General features: G+C 47.6%; 1 protein-coding gene across 1 annotated transcript in view; it reads right to left on the reverse strand.

Moving 5' to 3' along the window:
* INSR (insulin receptor) overlaps positions 1–15,344 on the reverse strand; it is a 108,138-nt gene extending 92,794 nt beyond the window's left edge. Inside the window, exon 1 of the mRNA XM_040629381.1 lies at positions 14,800–15,344. Within this exon, the coding sequence (XP_040485315.1) occupies positions 14,800–15,340 (541 nt within the window). The 5' untranslated portion in view covers positions 15,341–15,344. The remainder of the gene's footprint in view (positions 1–14,799) is intronic.
* Between the last annotated feature and the right edge of the window lie 4,123 nt (positions 15,345–19,467).

Genomic DNA, 19,467 nt, shown 5'->3' on the forward strand with positions numbered 1-19,467 from the left:
CGCCCCCACCCCCTTACCTGTGCGACCTTGGGCAAGTCACTTTCCCTCCTGTAGCGCTCAACTTCATTGGCTGTTAAACTAGGCTGTAAAGCAAGGAAAATTCCTAGGGTGCCTATGAAGATTAAGTCAAAGCATTCATATAAAGTGACTGAAGCGAGTCAGCCCTCAAGAGCAGCTTTCCCGACAGTGATTATCAAAAATAACAAATCAAAATTATATTCACAAACTCTTTCAAAAACAAGAATGTTAGATAGCCAAAACCTTGGAGGGCAGCCAAAGCCACATTCAGGGGTTGAATTCATAGCCTTAAAAGCTTTAATTGTATTCAAAGAACATTATCAAATTCATTCATTCATTCATTCATTCATTCATTCCCCAGTTTATTCCAAAAAGGATCTCAGTATCTGGTGAGTCATCTAAACATTTAACACCGGGGCGGGGGGGGGGGGGCAAAAGCATGGCTCAGAATAATCTAAAAATGAAAAAAATTAAGATTCCTTTAAGTAACTAATAAATTGTGGGGAAAGAACTGATAAATAAATCCAGCATCTGCTTTCCTGGAAAAAACAAAACAAAACTGGCAACTCTAAACAGATGTAAGGAGAATATACAAACAAGATTACAGCAAGCATAATAGCATGCTATTAAATCCGAAAATCTCAATGAAACGATCTACTAAGAAAATACAGATCACAAAAGCTGACTCAAAAAGCTCTTACCAGAGGTTAAAAAAAAAAAAATTTAAGCTGAATTCTCTAACAACCTAGTATGAAATTTTTCAAAGGTTATCAAAGAATTACTTCCCCAGAAGGTTATATAGCACCATATGATTTTTCCAACAAATAATTGGTTCTTCAAGTGTTAGTCCTGATGCCATAATTCCAAAATATTTAAAATGGAAAACTGCCTAGTTCATTTTATGTGGCTAGACTATCAGATAATAAAACCTAATGAAGAGATTGCAGGATCAAACAGACCAAAAACACAGCACAATTTCACTCATGAACACAGACGGCAAAAATCCCCCCAAAATAATAAAGACTAACCAGAACAAAGCAAACCTAGGAAATCAAATGCAACATTATGCTAAGAGAATAATTCATCACAACCAAGTAGGGTTTACCGCAGGAAAGCAAAGATGATTTTATCTGAGGATATCTGTTAACCATGGACGTCAGGTAACACCACCGTTAAATATTTAATATCAGTCGTGAAGCCCAGGTCAAGAGAAGATTTAAAACTGCAGTGAGAGGTACCACATTTAAGACAAGATTTAAAAAAAAAAAAAATGACCAAAATTTGTAGAGGATAAAATGGCACACGATGAACAAAAAAATTTAAAACTGACCCATCAATGCCACTAAAGGAACTGGATTCAGGATAAATACGCCCATTTGCAGTAGCAACAACAAACAACAAAAACTCCACACACAAGGGTGCCCGGGGGGGGGCGCACTCAGGTAAGCATCAGACTCTTGATTTTGGCACAGGGCGTGAGATCAAGCCCCACGTGCACTCCCTGCTCAGGAAGGAGTCTGCAGACATTATCTCTTTCACCCCTCCCCCTCCCCCCGGCTTGTGCGCTCGCACTCTCTCTCTCTCAAATAAAGAAATAAATCTTAAAAAAAAAAAAAAACCTCTATGATACAGGAATCATCATAGCAAGAAATAATACAGAATAGATATTTTTAAGAGAACAACATAAAAAGATTTGAACAAATGGAGGAATTGATTACATACCTGCATGAAAAGGAGAAATACGAAAATATTACAGTGTATCTCTCAAATTAATTTACAGATTTAATACAATTTTTTCCATCAAAATTTCAGTGGGCTTTACGTGTGCTGAAGGGGCTAGACTTGGAGATTCTCAGGTTCAACCGGAAAAAAACGAACACTTTGAAAAAGTGCAACAGGAAAAGCTAGATCTAGCATTAATAAAACATGTTTGAAATCTATGGTAATTAAATCAGTATGGTATTGGTATAAGAATAGAAACAGACGAATGAGACAGACCTGGCATCCCAGAACCAGGCCATGGTGTTTGGCTGAATTTAATAAATGATAAAGAAAACATCAAGAGTCATTTTGGGAAAGGAACCAATTATTCAATCATTGGAATTCAGGAAATTAAATAACTACTCAGGAAAATCATTTTAGGCTCTCAGTTACACCACACACAGTCTTGGTGTTTGATCAAGCTCTAAGTCCTGGCTAAAATGTCTCAAGAGTGCCACGGCACTTCCCGCCCTGGGGTTCTGTGGTAGATGGCAAAAACCACCACAAATTCCTCCCCTCCGATCAAGACGTGGAGTCTGCCCTCCCTCCAGCTTCCAGCTTGCCTTAGCCATGTGACTTGCTTTGACCAATGGGAACTCAGCACACACGAAGCAAACGGAGACTTGGAAAACACTTGTGCTCTAGCGATTAATCTCTTGCCGCTTTTGGAACTTCCAGACCATCAGGTGATCCAAGTATAAGCTAGCCTACTGCGGGACGAGCGGCCACAGGGAGGAAAACCAAAGCATCCCAGTTGACAGCCCAGTAGCAACTGCCAGGCACGTGACTGAGGCCATGCTAGATCACCCAGCCACCAGCCATCCCGCCAGCTGATCCCAGACTCGGGAGAGAGCCAAGCCCGTGTCTGTGGTCAGCTGATGGGTCCAGCCCAGCAAACCCGCCCCACTAACCCACAGAACCGTGAGGAAAGTAAATGACAGCTGTGGAAAGCCATTATGTTTCGGGGAGGTCTGTTACACAGCAAAAGCTAGCTGATACAAGTTCCAAAAGAAGGGTCTACGTCCTCCCAATAAACCACACACCCCCTACCCCCGCAGTTTAGGTTGGTCTGAGTCGATTCCCGTCACCAGCAATCACGAGTTGACCGAGACGCTCAATGCTGAGCCAGAAAGACAAAATCAGACTGAGGTTCCCACCCTCAGTCCCTTCCCCATCTGGAAGCTACTTCCTCTCTGCTACACCCATTCTACTCTGCTTACACTGAAAAGCACTCTGTTCCCTGTTCCCCCAAGAGAGAAGAGAAGCCAGGAAGGAGCTGACATATTCCTCGTTCTTGATAACACTCTCATGCCCCACTCAACACACCTACCCCTTCCTTGTTCCTCTTCTCATTCACACGTACCTAGAATAGCCTCTTTGTTGTGTGTGTGCAACTTTCCCACGTCTCTCCTTCCTCTATTCCACGGACTCTCAAGGAGGTACAAAGGTTGAACAACAATTCAATGTTTTATTTCAGAGTTAAGAGAGGGGGAAAAAATCAAGATAAAAAAAGAGCAGAGGAATGAGATTTTTATTTTTATCAAAAGAGGGGATATCAGGTCAAAGTTGAGAAAAAATGATGACAGATGGGGTCCTTTACCATTTTCTCATTTCAGATGAGGAAACAGAGGCTCAGAAGAGCCAGACAACTTGTCCACGGTCACGTGACAGATACAGGACTCAAATCCAGGTCTGTCGGACCCTAGAGCTATCTCTAACCATGGAATGAAATGCTCTAGAATGATGAAGATGCCCTGGAGCGACACTGCCCAATAGAACTTTCTGGAATGATGGAAATGCTCTACATCTGCATTGTCTGAATGGTGTTGACGGTAACCGAGGAAGAAATGTTTCATTCCGTTTACTTTTAATTCATTTAAACTTTGCCACATGTGACCAGTAGGGCTACCTTAGGGAGAGCCCAGCTCTGGAGTTCACCATGTTGGTTCTCCACTGCCATCAGAGGTGGGACCCTCAAGATCGTTACCCTTGCTGAAGCCCACCCACCCACCCACCCACCCAGAAGGAGCAGCAATTGAAAGATGTAAGACATTCAGGGGGAGAACAGCGTGAGCAAAATGGGCTTACCACCAAACCTAGGAAAGCCTTCTAGAAATACTCTAATGTCCTCTAGAATAGAACAGACGGCCCATGCCACTTCAGCAAGAACAGACCCCTAAGAACCGAATCCCATTGACCATTCCCGGCTGGCTAGAACCTTTTCAAGATCTCCTTCACCAAGTTGGGGACAAACAGAAATTTGTTTGCCTCTGTGTAGGCAATATTCGCACTGTGGGTCAAGGGGGAATCAAGGTCATTTTCTGACTTCTTTGATTCAGAATTTGTAACTTTTATGACCTGGGTCCACCTTAGTTAGCTTCCTTCATCCCTCCTCCCAAGACCTCAAGGCCAATGTGCCACTGTGCCCTTCACTCTCTCGCATCCCCAACTCCTGTTTTTCATCCTACAGATGCCCAGTATTTTTATCTGCCCTCCCCAACATAAGACACTGATAAACTCCCAATGGCCAGAAGTCCCAAAATCAAGTCAAGCAGTGAACCAGATTTGTGGCTGTGTTTCAAAGGCATCCTTTCAAAACTGTGAAGAACGTCTGTGAAGAATTACGCCCTCTCCTGAACCACAGGGGTATCTTTTTTTTTTTTTTTTTTTTTCAGAGAGACAGTGAGTGCAGGAGTGTGCGGAGGGGGAGGGAGAAAGAATTTTTTTAAGATTTTATTTATTTATTTGAGAGAGAAAGAGAGAAGACAGCACAAGCAGGGTGAGAGTCAGACAGAGGGAGAAGGAGAAGCGGACTCCTCACTGAGCAGGGAGCCCCATGCAGGGCTCAATCCCAGGACCCCGGGATCATGACTGAGCTGAAGGTAGACACTTAACCAACCGGGCCACTCGAGTACCCCGAGAACTTTTTTTAAAGATTTATTTATCTATATGAGAGAGAGAATGCACACAAGTGGTGGGGGGGGGTACAGAGGGAGAATCAGGCTCCCCACGGAGCAAGGAGCCTGATGTGGGACTCGATCCCAGGACCCTGGGATCATGACCTGAGCAGAAGGCAGACACTTAACCGACTGAGCCACCCAGGCATCCAGGGAGGGGGAGAATCTTAAGCAGCCTTGATCCCATGACCCTGAGATCATGAGCTAAGCCAAAATCAAGAGTCAGACGCTTAACTGACTGAGCCACCCAGGTGCCCCGATGTGGCATCTTTAAGACAATTCTCCACCTTTTTTTCTTCATCAAATTCATCCCTATTTGGAACATCTCTCCTTTCTCGGATTCATCTGCTGTTTTCCCTCTGGAATGTGTCTCAAGGTCTTGTCCACTCTGTCTTCTGCAGAACCACGAGCCCGAAGATCAACTTCTTGGGTTGTTGTTTTTTTTTTTTTTTTCTTGCCCTTGTAAAAGTCCTTTGCAAATAACCCTCATACCTCACTCCCTTATAAAAATAGTTTTCTTAGCAAAAGTTGCCTTCATAAAGAACACAAAGTTTCATTACGAAGTTCAGTCTGTGCCTTATTTATTATACACTAAAAACAGGGAGACCAATGAGTACCATTTTACTACATGACAGAATTTTCAGATTTTAAAAAAGAAAAAATAATCAAAGAGCCACAGCCTTGCCCAAAGGGGAGGAGCAGCCATCAGGCTATACATTCATTTTGTGTGATTTTCTAAATCCGTGTCTTCTTTGATAATACAATAATTAAAAAAAATAAAATAAGACCAAAGGTGGGGTGCCTGGGTGTCTCAGTCAGTTAAGCATCTGCCTTTGGCTCAGGTCATGATCCCAGGGTCCTGAGATCAAGCCCCAGATCAGGCTCCCTGCTCAGGAGGAAGCCTGCTTCTCCCTCTCCCTCTGCTCCCCCTGCTTGTGCTCTCTCTCTGTCAAATAAATAAAATCTAGAGAGAAAGAAAGAAAGAAAGAAAGAAAGAAAGAAAGAAAGAAAGAAAGAGAAAGAAAGAAATCTCGACTCAATCCGTTAAACAGAATTACTAAATGACCCAGCAATCCCACTCCTAGATGTGTCCCCCAAGAGAACTGAAAAACGTATTCAAACAAAACCTTGTACAGGAATGTTTATAGCAGCACCACTCACAACAGCCAACAGGTGGAAACAACTCAAATATTCATCTGTTGGTAAATGGATACACAAGACTGGCATATCCATACAATGGAATATTATTCAGCAAGAAAGAGGAACGGGGTCCTGATCTATGCTACAATACGGATGAATCACAAAACCATGTCTAGGGAAAGAAGACACAAAAGCCACGTATCACATGATTCCATTTATACTGAAACGTCCAGAATAGGTAAACCCACAGAGAGAGAAAGCAGACCAGTGCAGCCTGGGGGGTGAGGGGGAGGGGTTGCAGGGAGGAGGGGGAGGGGTTGCAGGGAGGAGGGGGAGGGGAACGGGGAGTGACTGCTAACGGGTACAGCTCCTTTGTGCGATGATGAAAAGTATATAGTGGTGATGGTCGCACTGCCCTGTGAATGTACCAAATGTCGCTAATAGTAAATCTTATGTGTATTTTACCACAATTAAAAACATTGTTTTTTAAAGAAGAGAAATCTTGAATGCTTCGGATCAAGCCCGTCTTGCTTTTGCATGCTTATCTCCTTCTGTGATAGCCAGCAGCTTCTTTGCAAAGGTGAAAAACCTTTAGCCTCCACACCACTAACAAGATAGCCTGTGGCAGGAATCCCACTTGTCCGTGAACAAGGGTTGCAGGTAGTCGATCGGCAAACACCAGCCCTGCGCACACTCGTGTCGTGTGACTAGCTGTCGGCACTTGAAACCCCGTCCTTATCAGATCTTCTGAAGAGAAGAGTTTCTCATAGGCAAGCACTTGGAAACACTCTAGAAAAAGCCCATCAAGGAACGTCCCTCTCTAGACAGCAGCCAGCAAGCCCGGGATCATAAAAGACCCAAGACCCTCCCTGATGGGACAAAAAAAAAAAAAAAAAACAGCAAAGAAACTTCTATAATAAAAAGGTCAAAGGACCCTCCACCCAAAACCCTCCAGGCAGTTGACAATCGTAGGATTTTATCTACCAGATGCCCCCCAGCTCCATCCCGTCCCTCTGTGTCCCGTGGCTTGAGGCTGGATTGGGAGACCTTGGGTCACTTCCCAAACCTAGAACTGGAGGAAATTAGCCCAATTGCTGCAACCCATACGGTCCCACCCATGACAGACAATGGGGCCCCAGAGGAAAGCAATGGGGGTTTTTTGTATCCTATTTAACATTATTTCTCTCTAAGCCTGAGCTGGCCCAGACACCCTCCAAGCCCGAGAGAGACAGAGAGACAGGGAAGAGCGAGGAAGAACGGAAGAGGGGATACAGTTTTGAAACTCTTCGCTGGGAAAGGGAACGTTCTATCCGGGACAGGTGTGTGGAGAGAGAAAGACGGGCACATGGTTCTGTATTCCAAGCCCAACTGGACCTGAGGTCCCCGGGACCTCCCGCGGCATTTCAGGTGTTCAGTCACAAAGAACAGATTTTAATTCTGACAAAGGGTCTGGTGACACGGTGGGAAATAACTAGTCAATGAATTTGGTCAAGGAGGAGGGAATAAAAGACAGACTTGTCAGACCAGTTAGCAAGTTACCAGACAGCCACCTTTCCATAATTGTGTATTTAACTCTACACCACCTTCTTCCAAAGGATTGGGCCAATTTACTTCTCTAGGCGAAAAAGCAGTTAATTGGAATCCCTTAAGCCCTCTCCAGGAAGCCGGGCACCCGTCCAAACTTAAGTCTGAATCTTCACTACTAAAGAGTTGGACAGTACTGTCCCCAAGATGCCAGGGAACCACACAGTCCACTGGTCTACCTTCTTCCCTCAGCATCCTGGAGCTACCGCAACGCTTTCTGCCTAGTTTGTAACCTTATAGTGACGTCTTTGACTTTTTCTCCAACTCAGCAACATGGGGTCCCAGCAACATGCCTGGTTCGGCACAGCCGTTCACTCCCTATCAGTGAAACAGGCCGTCCGGAATACAGCCCCAAGGTAACCTTTATGACCTCTCCCTTGCGCCACAGGAAAACATCTGGCACCCAAAGCACGTGATGGTCTGAGGCTCTGCACGTCATGAGGCAGCCTCCTTACTCTTGCCCACAAAAGGCATCAATGTTCTTTGTCATTGCCATTCCACCCATCTGGAATACCCTTCCTTCTTCCCCTCTTTCTAAGCGTCATTTGCCAGCTGAACCAAACCACTCCAATCTGGAACAACCACTCTCCTTCCACAAATGCCAACGGCAACTTGTCATCAACCCTGGGAAGGTCAGGGAGCACTTGCTCTTTCCTGCTACACAAAACCCAGTCGTCTCCAAAACCAGAAGTTCATTTTAAAACTTCCAATCATCGCCATGATAAGGAAATTACCATGACCCTGGATTTTTTTTTTTTTTCCAGTTTGGTGCTTTTAGTCCTCCCCTAGATTGTTTTAAAAGATTATTGACAAAAACAAAAAGGAATATGGATGACAAATTCAAATGATCCATCAGGCTACACAGTCCACCATCTTTTATTATTATTATTCAATACCCGTGTGCACGTGTTAGACGTCCCTGTTTTCTGCAGGGACCACAGTGACACGGCCACAAAGGAATTTAATTTATCAATATTCTGCAGCGATATTATCTAGAGAACATTGTGATTTCCAGGTGCTCTGGCTCCAGACATGTCTAGAACCACCAATCTGATGACTCACTTGGAGGGGAACGGGGAGGGGAGGGGAGGCACCTACCTGCCTTGTGGCGTCTCCTGCCAGCTGGGTTCCTTGAATGGTTAATTCGCTCCTGCCCTTTGACGCCCCAACCAAGCAAGAGCTCCTGATGTAAGGTAAGCTAAGGATGGCCTGCCATACCTCGCAGTCCCCTCCCCTCGGTGCCAGCAAGGGGCAGGGGGACTGCGTTGGCCAGATGCTAGGATGCTCCCAGTTTCCAGTGAAAACAGCCTCTACCCCAATGCACCCCCTCATCTTTATAAGGCGCATAGCCAAGAACAAAGGTCGGCACAATTTTTTCTGTAAAGAGCTGTACAGTCTCTGTTGCAACTACTCAGGCCATTAACTGCAGCCTCAGGCATTATGGAAATGAACGTATGAGCGCCCTGGGCCACATCCCAGGGAAACTTTATTTGGGGACACCGAAATGTTCATTTCATAGCATTTTCACCTCTCATAAAATATTATCCTTCAGATTTACACATACACACACACCCACCCAACTTTTTAAAATATAAAAAGCATTCTTAGCTCACGGGCCACACAAAAATCACTGATGGGTTGAATTTGGCCCGTGAGTCAGTTTGCTGCCTCTGGTCAAGGGCACCAGACAAGCCTGAGGTCAAGCCATTTCCCAGCAAGGTCTCCAAGAGTAAGTTCCTTAGTTACTCCTCTAGCCTCAGCGTGCCCTTCTGTAAAATGGGAATCGCAGCCTCTCCTAGGCTGGCTGGGGTGAGGATTGGGTGAGGCAGTGCTTGTCACTTAGCACTTAGTAGGTGCTCCATAAACACCGGCTAGGACCGAGGGGTCAAAGACGCCACTGCTTATCTACATGACGGGTGCAGGGGACACAGCAATAAATGCCACAGTCCCCGTCTTCAAGAAATCTTAGCCTGATGCGGGAGGCAGCTCCTACAAGGCGGAGGAAAAGAGCCGTAAGCAGAGGCAGCCAGAATGCTGGCAGGCGAAAATTCCAGGGGATTTCCCCCTCCCCTCCATTTCTTTGTCTTCTGTCCTTCCCCAGCTGTGCACCTTGAGTGCAGGAAAGCACAACGCTGAATAGCTCACCTTCTGAGCTCGAACACCTGGGTTCCCAGCTGGAATCCCACCTCTACTGTCCACTAGCCCTGTGATCCGGGGCAAGTGGCTTATCGGCTGGGGCGGTGGGGGGATGGGGGGGCGTGGCCTCGTCTGTGAGAAGGAACTGTGGGGACACTCAACGCAGCGTCATCGGCCAAGCGCTTAGAACAGTGCCCGGCACAAAATAAGCACTGGCTACCAAGAAGATTCTGATCGTGAAAATGTCAAGGGCGGAATTATGATAGTTACTATTTCATATGAAGAGAGCACCCCAACACTCAGAGAACCTGAAACGAAGATGGAAGGAAGTCCAAACCCGGGGAGGAGAGACCTGCCTCCTTCCACCTCCCGCTCCTCCTCTCTCGCCGATGGCCCACGCAGCGTCGCGGCCAGTGTCCTGGCACTCTGCGTGCCCCGGCCTCACCCACCCCTCTGACTGGCAGCGAGCAGCTGGGGTGGCCTTCCAGAAAAAAAAAATGCCACTGGGTTTGGCTAGAGCAGCTGGTCAAGCAAGTTCTGTGGCTTCTGCTGCCCCCAAAAGCCCAGAGCTGGGGGTCTCTGGAGCATCTGAAGGCGCCCCTCTGGTGCTGTGGGTCCAACACCCACCCCTCCATCAGCGGGTCGGGCGGTGGGCTCTCCTCTGCCTGTTCCAAACCCAAAATCAGAACCGGAGCCAAACCCTGGCAGGCGGGTCTGCTCAGAAGGGTAGTGGAGCCATGATGCTCCCAGGAAGCTTCCAGAACACTCATGGGTGCCAGGGGCAGGGCTAAATGCACCCCTCTTCCACCTCACCTCCTCCCAACCCACAACTCTGATAAGCAGGTCCCAGCATTGTCCCCATCTTTTGGATTACGAGACAAAGGCTTGATCTGGCTCGTGACCAGTGAACAGCAAAACAGGACTCCACGCAGTCCTGATAACCGCCTGGGAAAGGGCCGGTGAGGCCAACCTTCGGCGTCTTCATGACACACCGATCTGGGGGAGAGGAGCTATTCTCAGACCCCAAAGGCAAGTCTGGGGCTTTGAGCCTTGCTCCCACCCGCAGAGAGCCCTCCCCGGTACTCTCCTGGCGGGACTGCATCGCCATATATTCACGGTCAGTATTGGCCCCCAGAAGGTCCTCTCCAAGGAGGCGGGGGCGGGCTGGTCCCCACCCTGCGGCCCCAAGGACCCCAACGCCCAGCACATAGTAGGCTCTCGATAAAGGCGATTCGTGACCCAGCTTGCATAGACTCCGTCTCCACTCTGCCCAGCCAAGGCCCCTCGCATGTGGCCTCTCCTGCACCCCAAATCCGTGGGCAGGGTGACAGAGAGGAAGCACCTCCAGCCACACACCACAGTGGTTTTTTTTTCCTTTTAATTACCTTGACCCTCCTTTAGCCTTCCTTTGCTTTCTCTGCTTAAAGCATCATTGTTTTGAGAACAGAGAGAATGCCACACCGTAGAGAAAGCACAAACCGGGTCCAGAGAACAATCCAACACTTTCATCCCAAACGCTGGCCAGACCCCAAAAGCTTCCAGAGCCTGAAAATCACGCAAGAAAAGGACAATGGCTCTGGATGGTTCGGGAAGTTTTTGGGAGGATTCTAGACAACTAAGCAAGTTGATGGATAGCTTTTCATTGGCAGGTGCCTGTCACCTAAGACAGGGGGGCGTCCCCTATGAAGGTTCACTTTGCTCTGTCTCTGTGTTCGAGTCTCACAGGACATTAAATAAGCCTTCAAAAGCCAGGACATCAAGGTAACCTGAGCACTGAAAAGCCAGAGATACACACCCACATCCGCGGCAGCCTTATTCACAGAAGCTAAAATGGGGAAGGAGCCCATGTGCCCATCCACGGACGATGATAAATAAATGTGGTCCGTCCACACCATGAAATACCAGTCAGCCTGAAAAAGGGAGCTCGGACGCACACACGACATGGATGAACCGTGAAGATATCACACTCGGCGAAATAAGCCAATGACAGGAGTCCAAACACCGTAGGATTCTACTTCTATGAGGTCCCGAGAAGGGTCCCGTCCACACGGACAGAGAGGAGACGGTGGGAGCCAGGGCTGGGGCAGGGGGCGAGGCGTCCGTGCGTCATGGGGACAGAGTCTCCGTGTGGGGAGATGAGAAAGCTCTGGAGGCGGAGGGTGGGGATGGGTGCACAATAGTGCAAGCGTGTTTAATGCCACTAAACTATGCACTCAAAAGTATTTAAGATGGCAGGGCACCTGGCTGGCTGAGACCGCGGAGCGTGTGTGTGACTCCTGAGCCCGGAGTCGTGAGCTGCAGCCCCGCGCTGGGCATCGAGCTTACTTCAAAAAATAATAATAAATAAAAATAGCAAATCTTTAAGAGAAAAAAAAAAGCTTAAGACGGTAAGTTGCGTATTATGTGTATTTTCCCACAATCAAAGAAATTCAGGGGAAAAGAAGAGGCCCGAGCGGAACTGCACTCAGCAGACAGGGGCGCTGGTTCCAAGAACAATCATTTCAACGGCTGTTACTAGGACGGGACAGTGCTTTGCTAGGGGACCTTAGCACTGATCACACACCAGGAGCAGGTGACATCCGAGCAACCAGGTGCCTCAGCAGGTGTGGGTCACAGCAGTACGCACAGAGCCGTACCTTCCCCCGTGATAAACCCCCCAGTGCTGAAAACACAAGCCTGTTCTCAAAAGCAAAAGATTAGGGGGAAACACACACACACAGACACACCCCAAAAAAAACACACAAAAAACTGCTCACACCAAGGACACTGCTGCAGATAATACTGTTCTGGATATTTTGGCTAAAATGTGTACAGAAATAAATCCACAGAGGAATGTCTTAAATTATATCTCAAGACACAAGAGCCCGGAGCATTTCAAACAAGCACCTAAATTTGGAGACCTCAGCACGGGAATAATAAAAGTGTGTTCCCTGTTTCCCTGGTGCCCCAACTGCAAGTGGCTCAACTGTTTCTAAACAGAGGGGACAACCACCCCCCCAAAAAGAAAACCATATGCCTTTTTTGTGTCTCAGACTCAGCACAAACCCCAACTGTCTTTATTAGCTGTGTGGCCTTAGGTAGGGTAAGTAACCTCTCTGGTCTCCAACATGAAAGAACTGGGCTCCCCTTGCAGCCGTGTGCCCTCGTAACATAGATCCTAGACATCCTCTTCTCCCCTCACCCTCGTGAATGCCATCCCTCCAAATCCATTGCTCCCAGCTTATTCACCCTTACCTGCTGCTGACCCCCCACCTCAGAAACCTCCCTGTTCTGCAAAATTCCTAATCCACAAGTAGTCGTTCTACTTCTGCTGAGACTTTGCCCCAACTTTGTGATTTAGCTTCTGTCTGTCCCTGACCTACCGACGTCCCCAACACTGCTCCACAATATAATAATCATCGTACCCTCCCCATCCTCAAACAATGAGGCTCTCTTTTTCTTCACAGCCCAACCTCTCAGAAGAGGTGTGGCCTCCACTCTCACTTTCTGTTATCCTATCACCCAACACCTGTGCCTCGGAATGGCTCCTCCCCAGGGCTCCGATGGCTCCTCACTGACAATTCCGTGGATTCTACTGAGGACTCACCTTGTGTGGCTTCACGATAGCTTTGGGCTCAGGCGAGAACACCCTCCCTTCTCCTTTCCCTTGTATCTTTTGTGATACGACCATTAAGCACCACCCCACCCCCCACTTTCTCCGACCTTGATCTCAAGCTCCACTAATTCTTCCCAGGGAATGTCACGATCTATGAAAGAGCTGAAACAATAAAAAAGTAACGGCCGTGTGTTTGGAACATACCTTCCTGGTTATGAAAACACTATAAAACTATAGTGATTAGAACAGCAGCAGGCCTGGTACAGGAACATATTGATGGATATCCAAAAACAGACCCCAGATCAATGACAAAGGAGTAAATTTCTGCAATAAATGGCAGTGAGACCCCAACAAGTTATGGGGGCAGGTGGGGGGGGAGCAATGTCCCTTCGAATCACGCACACAGATAGATCCCAAATGTCCCGGATGGATTTTTTTTAATGATAATTAAAATCAAAACAGGGAATTGGGGGGGGGGGGAAAATTCATCTTATGGATGGAAAAGGACTTTCTAAACATACAGTAACAAGAGAGGCACGCAAAGCTCCCTGCTCTGGACTCCATAAACATGGGAAGCTTCTCTGGCAACAGCCAGCCAGAGCATTTGCAGCACTGAACAAAACTGTCTGAAAACACATTTGGCAAAAGGGTCAATAGCCTTCATCTATGAAAACCGCACACAGACTAGTATTTCGAAAACCACTGAAGTACTAAAGATAAATGGACAAAGGATATGAACAGGAAGAGAAAACCCAAATGATAAATAAACACGTTTTAAAAGGCTCAACCCCGAGAGCAATCAAAGAAATGCAAATACAAACAGTGACAACACCTCGGCTCCTCCCTGCAGTAAATTATGAAAGACGTTTCAAACAACACTCGAAGCTGGCCAAGGTGTTCCCTCTCAGCCAATGCTAGGAGGAGCGCGCATCGGTACAACATTTCCGGAAAGTCATTTGGCAATCGGTATCAAGAGCCTTTGGCCCAGAAATATCACTTCTGGAAAAGCAAAACCCAAAGAAACAAATCCTCGATAAAGCTCTGATCCCAAAATGTTCATCCTTGTCTTTAGAATAACTGGAAATTGTCTAAATGCCCAAACACAGGGAAAGGTAAATAAACAAAGACACGACAGAACCACGAGAAGGAAGTACCCCACTTGCTTCCTTCCTTTACCCATTTCTTTTCCCAAATGTCTACCCGAGCAACCTTACTTCTATAATCAGAAAAGAGATAAACCATTTTTTTTTTCCAAAACAAAGTCCGCACTCGTCCACCTCTACCCCTCTCAAGCAAGAGGAACATCTGACTGCCTAGCACAGGAGTTGGCAAAACTTGGCCCACAACTTGGCTTGTCAATAAAGTTTTATCGAAACATAGCCATGCCCACTGTTTACGTGTTGCCTGTGGCTGCTTTCCTGATATAATGGCCACGCTGAGGGGTTGTAATGGGAGACCACATAGCGTGCAAAGTCCAAAGTATCTACTGTCAGAGCCTCCGCAGAAAAAGTGCGCCCCCCCCCCGCCCCAGTCTGAGGAAGGCCTCCAGCTTCTTGCTAATGAACGAGGTGCAAGAAGTGGCTAGGAGCCCTGCATACCCCAGCATACCTTTCTGGCAGTGGCTGTGTGTCCAACACCTCTCGACAAACTGCCCGTTGATGACAGTGGCCGGGCAGTTGGTCTTGCCCTTTGCAGTGCCTGGACAGATGTCCCCACACTCCTCATTGTCGTCTTTGTTCAGCACAATGTAATTATCCTCCACGGAATCCAGGATGCGTGACCAGTCGATGGTGGCCAGGTAGCAGAGCTCATTATTCTTCTCGATGCGGACGGAGCCCCTGGTAATGTTCATCAAGCTATAGAGGCCAAGCTCCTTCAGGTGAACCATCTCGAAGATGACCAGCGCGTAGTTGAAGAAGAGGCGCGAGCCCCGGATGACCGTGAGGTTGGGGAACAGGTCCTTCAGGCTCTCCAGCCCGTAGACCCGGAAGAGCAGCAAGTAATCGGTGATCATGATGAGTTTGGGGAAACTGAGGTCTCGGAAATCCTCGGGCCTCGTTTTGAACATCAACAGTATCTGCAAATGTCCTTCGATGACTGAGCAGTTGGCCAGCTCATGCAACCTCGTGAGGTTGTTCCGGATATCCATGCCAGGACACACTAGAAGTGAAAACAAGCAGAAAGCAAGACAGGTGAGCAAACATGCGATGGATGGGTTATAAGAGTGAGTGGCAGGGCCAGCTTCACGGGTGTGTAACCTGAGTCGTGGGACTCACTCAGGAGGGCCCTACCCTTGGCTCAATGCTCTCCCATCCATCTTGAAATCCTTCATCATTATTGAGCAAGGGGCCCCACGTTTTCACTCTGCACTGGGTCCCTGCAGATGAGTGAGCCCTGATGATGAGTGGTTTTCTCTGCAGCGTCTGTGCCCAAGTCATCGCTTTCGGAAGGCGAAGAACATAGCTCCTTTGGCAGTGCCTGCGAGCAGCCCGAGAACCACAGCATCGATGCACTGGAGACACTGGGACTACAAGGGATTGAGAGGCGGCAGGTGCAGAAGGGAGAGGGGAGCTGTCCCCAATGAGTCAACCCTGGAGATCTCCAGGAAACGGTCTGAGCAGGATAAAGGTGTCTGCATCAAAATGGGGCAAGGAGAGCTGCCTCGGTTTTGTCAATTCTCCTACCTCGAGGACTCCCCTTCCCAACCTGCCGTCCTCGTTCCCTGTTACCTGATCTCCCCTGCACAGACACCCTGCTTGCCCATCTCCTGAAGGTGGTCCTTCCCCGGCTCCAGCACCCTCCCTGGCTCCTCATGACCCTCACTTCTCCCTCCCGGCCCTCAGGGCTCCCCACCTCGCTCACTCCCCCACGCCCTGCTGAAGAGGCTGCCCACAACTCACACACCTCCAAGGTTCTGTGTCCTCTCCTTACAACATAACCTGTGAGACGCAGTGAGTGGAGTAACACAGGCATGCAAGGCGCCCAGCACATAGTAGGTGCTCACGGAACACCAGCTCTCTTGCTGTTGTTTATTTCTCCCAAACATATCACAATCATCTCGGGGCTCTGTGCCTTCACTTCCCCAGCTCAGACAGTAAATATGTTCAGCTTTACAGTCAGACGGTCTGGGTAGAAAATACTCCACTCTGCCACTGTCGCTCAAAAGCAGCCAAAGACAGTGTGTGAACAAGTGGATGTGACTGTGTGCCAATAAAACTTTATTTACAAAAACAGGTGGTGGCCTGGAGTTTTGTTCCTAGGGCGGTAGTTTGGTAACCCTGGCCCTCGTCCAGTGCTGTCCGACAGAACTTTCAGCACTGATACCAATGTTCTCTATCTGTGGCGTCCACCATGGAGGCCACCAGTCATTTGTGGCTCTCGAGCAGTTCAAATGGGGCTAATAAGATGGAGGAACTGAATATTTAATTTTACTTCCGTTAATTTAGGTGGAAATAGACACATGTAGCTAGTGGCTACTTACTGGACAAGGGAGCCCTAGCTCTATTGGCTCTCAGAGCCCTTTATACCTTAGCTCCCTGTTTCTAAATCCAGCCCATCATCCTTCAAGAGCCAGCTCAAATGCCACCTCCTCCAGGCAGCCTTCTCTGATTTCCCTTCCCCATATACCTATTGGAAGCTTTTCCTTCTCCTCGTGCCCCTTAAACTCGAGTTAACATTCACTGGAATCAAACTCTTGAGACAGCTTCTCCTTGCCAACACACACACACACACACACACAACACACACACACACACACACACACACACACCCCACATCCCTCAGCACCTGGAATATAAGGCTCAGTACACAACTCTACTTATTATATTCTAAGACACTACACCAACCCCCAATACCTTTGAGGCAAACAGATTATCCTAAAGAATAGCAGAAAATTCTCCTAAAAATCTACCCTGAGAACAACTTGCAAGAGAAGCACAAATTAGGAAGAAAGGGGAAAAAAAAAAAAAAACTGCAAAGCAAACAATTGGAGGAATAAAGCTGCGATGTTCCTTAGTCACGTTCTCTGCAGATTAGGCTAAATCAAGGCAAAATACATGCACATACTCATCTCCTCGCTAGGAAGTTGGGACAAGGACACAGGTTCGAGTCCTACACACTCACACCACCCAGGCTCCACCTACGGCTCCCAGCTGCAGTCACATCCAAACATCCACACGCAGAGGTCACCCCAGGTACGGCGCCACTGACGCCTCCCACGAGCCCTGTCCCCACCCGACCAGCGGCAGGCAGGGTTAGATCTGATGAATAAAAATGCAGGATGCCCAGCTAAATTTAAATTTCAGATAAGCAACAAGTATTTCTTTAGGATAACCATATCCCATGCAATGTCTGGAGCATACCTAGCCTTAGAAATTGTTGTTTATAGGAAATTCAAGTTTAACCAGGTGCCCTGGCTTTTACCTGGCAACATATGGCTTAGGTTTGGCCTCCGTTCTGGGGCCTGAACCTCATCCTGTGTTTCACATGCACACACTAAAATTTTATGGTGCTGGAGCAAGAAAACACCTGCCTGCCATCCTCCCCAGGTTGTGGCAGGACCAAAACCAGAGATGAACATTCATTCAACTGTTGAACACCAGGGAAATGCAAATCCAAGCCACAATGAGACACCACGTCACTCCCACGAGGATGGCTAAAATCAGAGATGGACAGTAACAAGTGTTGACAAGGGTGTACAGAACTGCAACCCTCATACTTTGCCGGTAGAATGTAAAATGATGCAGCAGCCGTGGAACACAGTCTGGCGATTCTTCATTAAGCAAAGAGTTACCACGTGACCCAGCAATTCCACTCCTAGCTAGATACCCAAGAGAAATGAACACACACCACAGAGTAACTTGTACAGGCATACCCTGGAGATACCGTGGGTTCGGTTTCAGAACACTGCAATAAAGCAAATATCTCGATAAAATGCATCGAATGAATGTCTTGGTTTCCCCAGTGCATATAAAAGTTATATTTGGGGCACCTGGATGACTCAGTCGGTTAAGCATCCGACTCGATTTCGGCTCAGGTCATGATCTCAGGGTCCTAAGATAGAGCCGTGTCAGGCTCATGCTGGGTATGGCGCCTTCTTGGGATTCTCTCTCTCCTGGGGGCACCTGGGTGGCTCAGTCGGTTGAGTGTCTGCCTTGGGCTCAGGTCATGATCCCAGGGTGCTGGGACTGAGTCCTACATCGGGCTCCCTGCTCAGCGGGGAGTTTGCTTCTCCCTCTTCCTCTGCCCCTTCCCCCAGCTCATGGTCTCGCTTTCTCTCTCAAATAAATAAAATCTTTAAAAAATAAAATGAAAAATAAAATAAACTCATCTGATTTTGAAACGTCACAAAAAAAAGATTCTCTCCCTCTATCTCTCTGCCCCTCCCTTCCCCTCTCTCTAAAAAAAAAAAAAAGTTATATTCACACTCTCCTATAGCCTATGAAGTGTGCAATAGCATGACAAAAAAAAAGTACAACCCTTAATTAAAAAATAATTTATTGCTAAAAATGCTAATAATCATCTGAGCTTTTGGTGAGTCATAATCACTGATCACCGATCACCAAACAAATATAATGAAAAAGTCTGAAATAGTGTGAGAATTGCCAAACGTGACACAGAGACATGAAGTGAGCAAAGGCTTTGGGGAAATGGCACAGACAGACTTGCTCGACGCAGGCTGGCCACAAACCTTCAACTTGTAGAAAGCGCGGTATCCACAAAGCACGGCCAAGTGGATAGCAGTAAAGCTGCGTATGCGTGTATGCAATCGTCCACTGGAGCACTATTCACCAACAGACAAAAAGTGAAAACAGCCCGAATGTCCATCAGCCAATGAATGGATAAGCAAGATGCGGCTGATGGGGCACCTGGGTGGCTCAGTCGTTGAGAGTCTGCCTTTGGCTCAAGTCATGATCCCAGAGTCCTGGGATCGAGCCCAGCATCGGGCTCCCTGCTGAGCAGGAAGCCTGCTTCTCCTGCTCCCACTCCCCCAGCTCGTGTTCCCTCTCTCCCTCTCTCTGTCAAACAAATAAATAAAATCTTAAAAAAAAAAAAAAAAAAAAAAAGATGTGGCTGAAATACAATGCGGCCGTAAAAAGGAATGAAGTTCTGATACGAGCGACAAAGTGGAGACAGCCTGCAAATCTGACGCTCAGTGAAAGAAGCCAGTCACAAGAGACCGCATGCGCTATAATTCCATTTACGTGGAATGTCCAGAAAAGGCAAACCCATAGGGACACAGAAAGTAGATTAGTGGCTCCAAGGGGCTGGAGAGGA

The sequence above is a fragment of the Ursus maritimus genome, unplaced genomic scaffold, assembly GCF_017311325.1.
Source record: "Ursus maritimus isolate PB19 unplaced genomic scaffold, ASM1731132v1 scaffold_14, whole genome shotgun sequence".
NCBI lineage: Eukaryota > Metazoa > Chordata > Mammalia > Carnivora > Ursidae > Ursus > Ursus maritimus.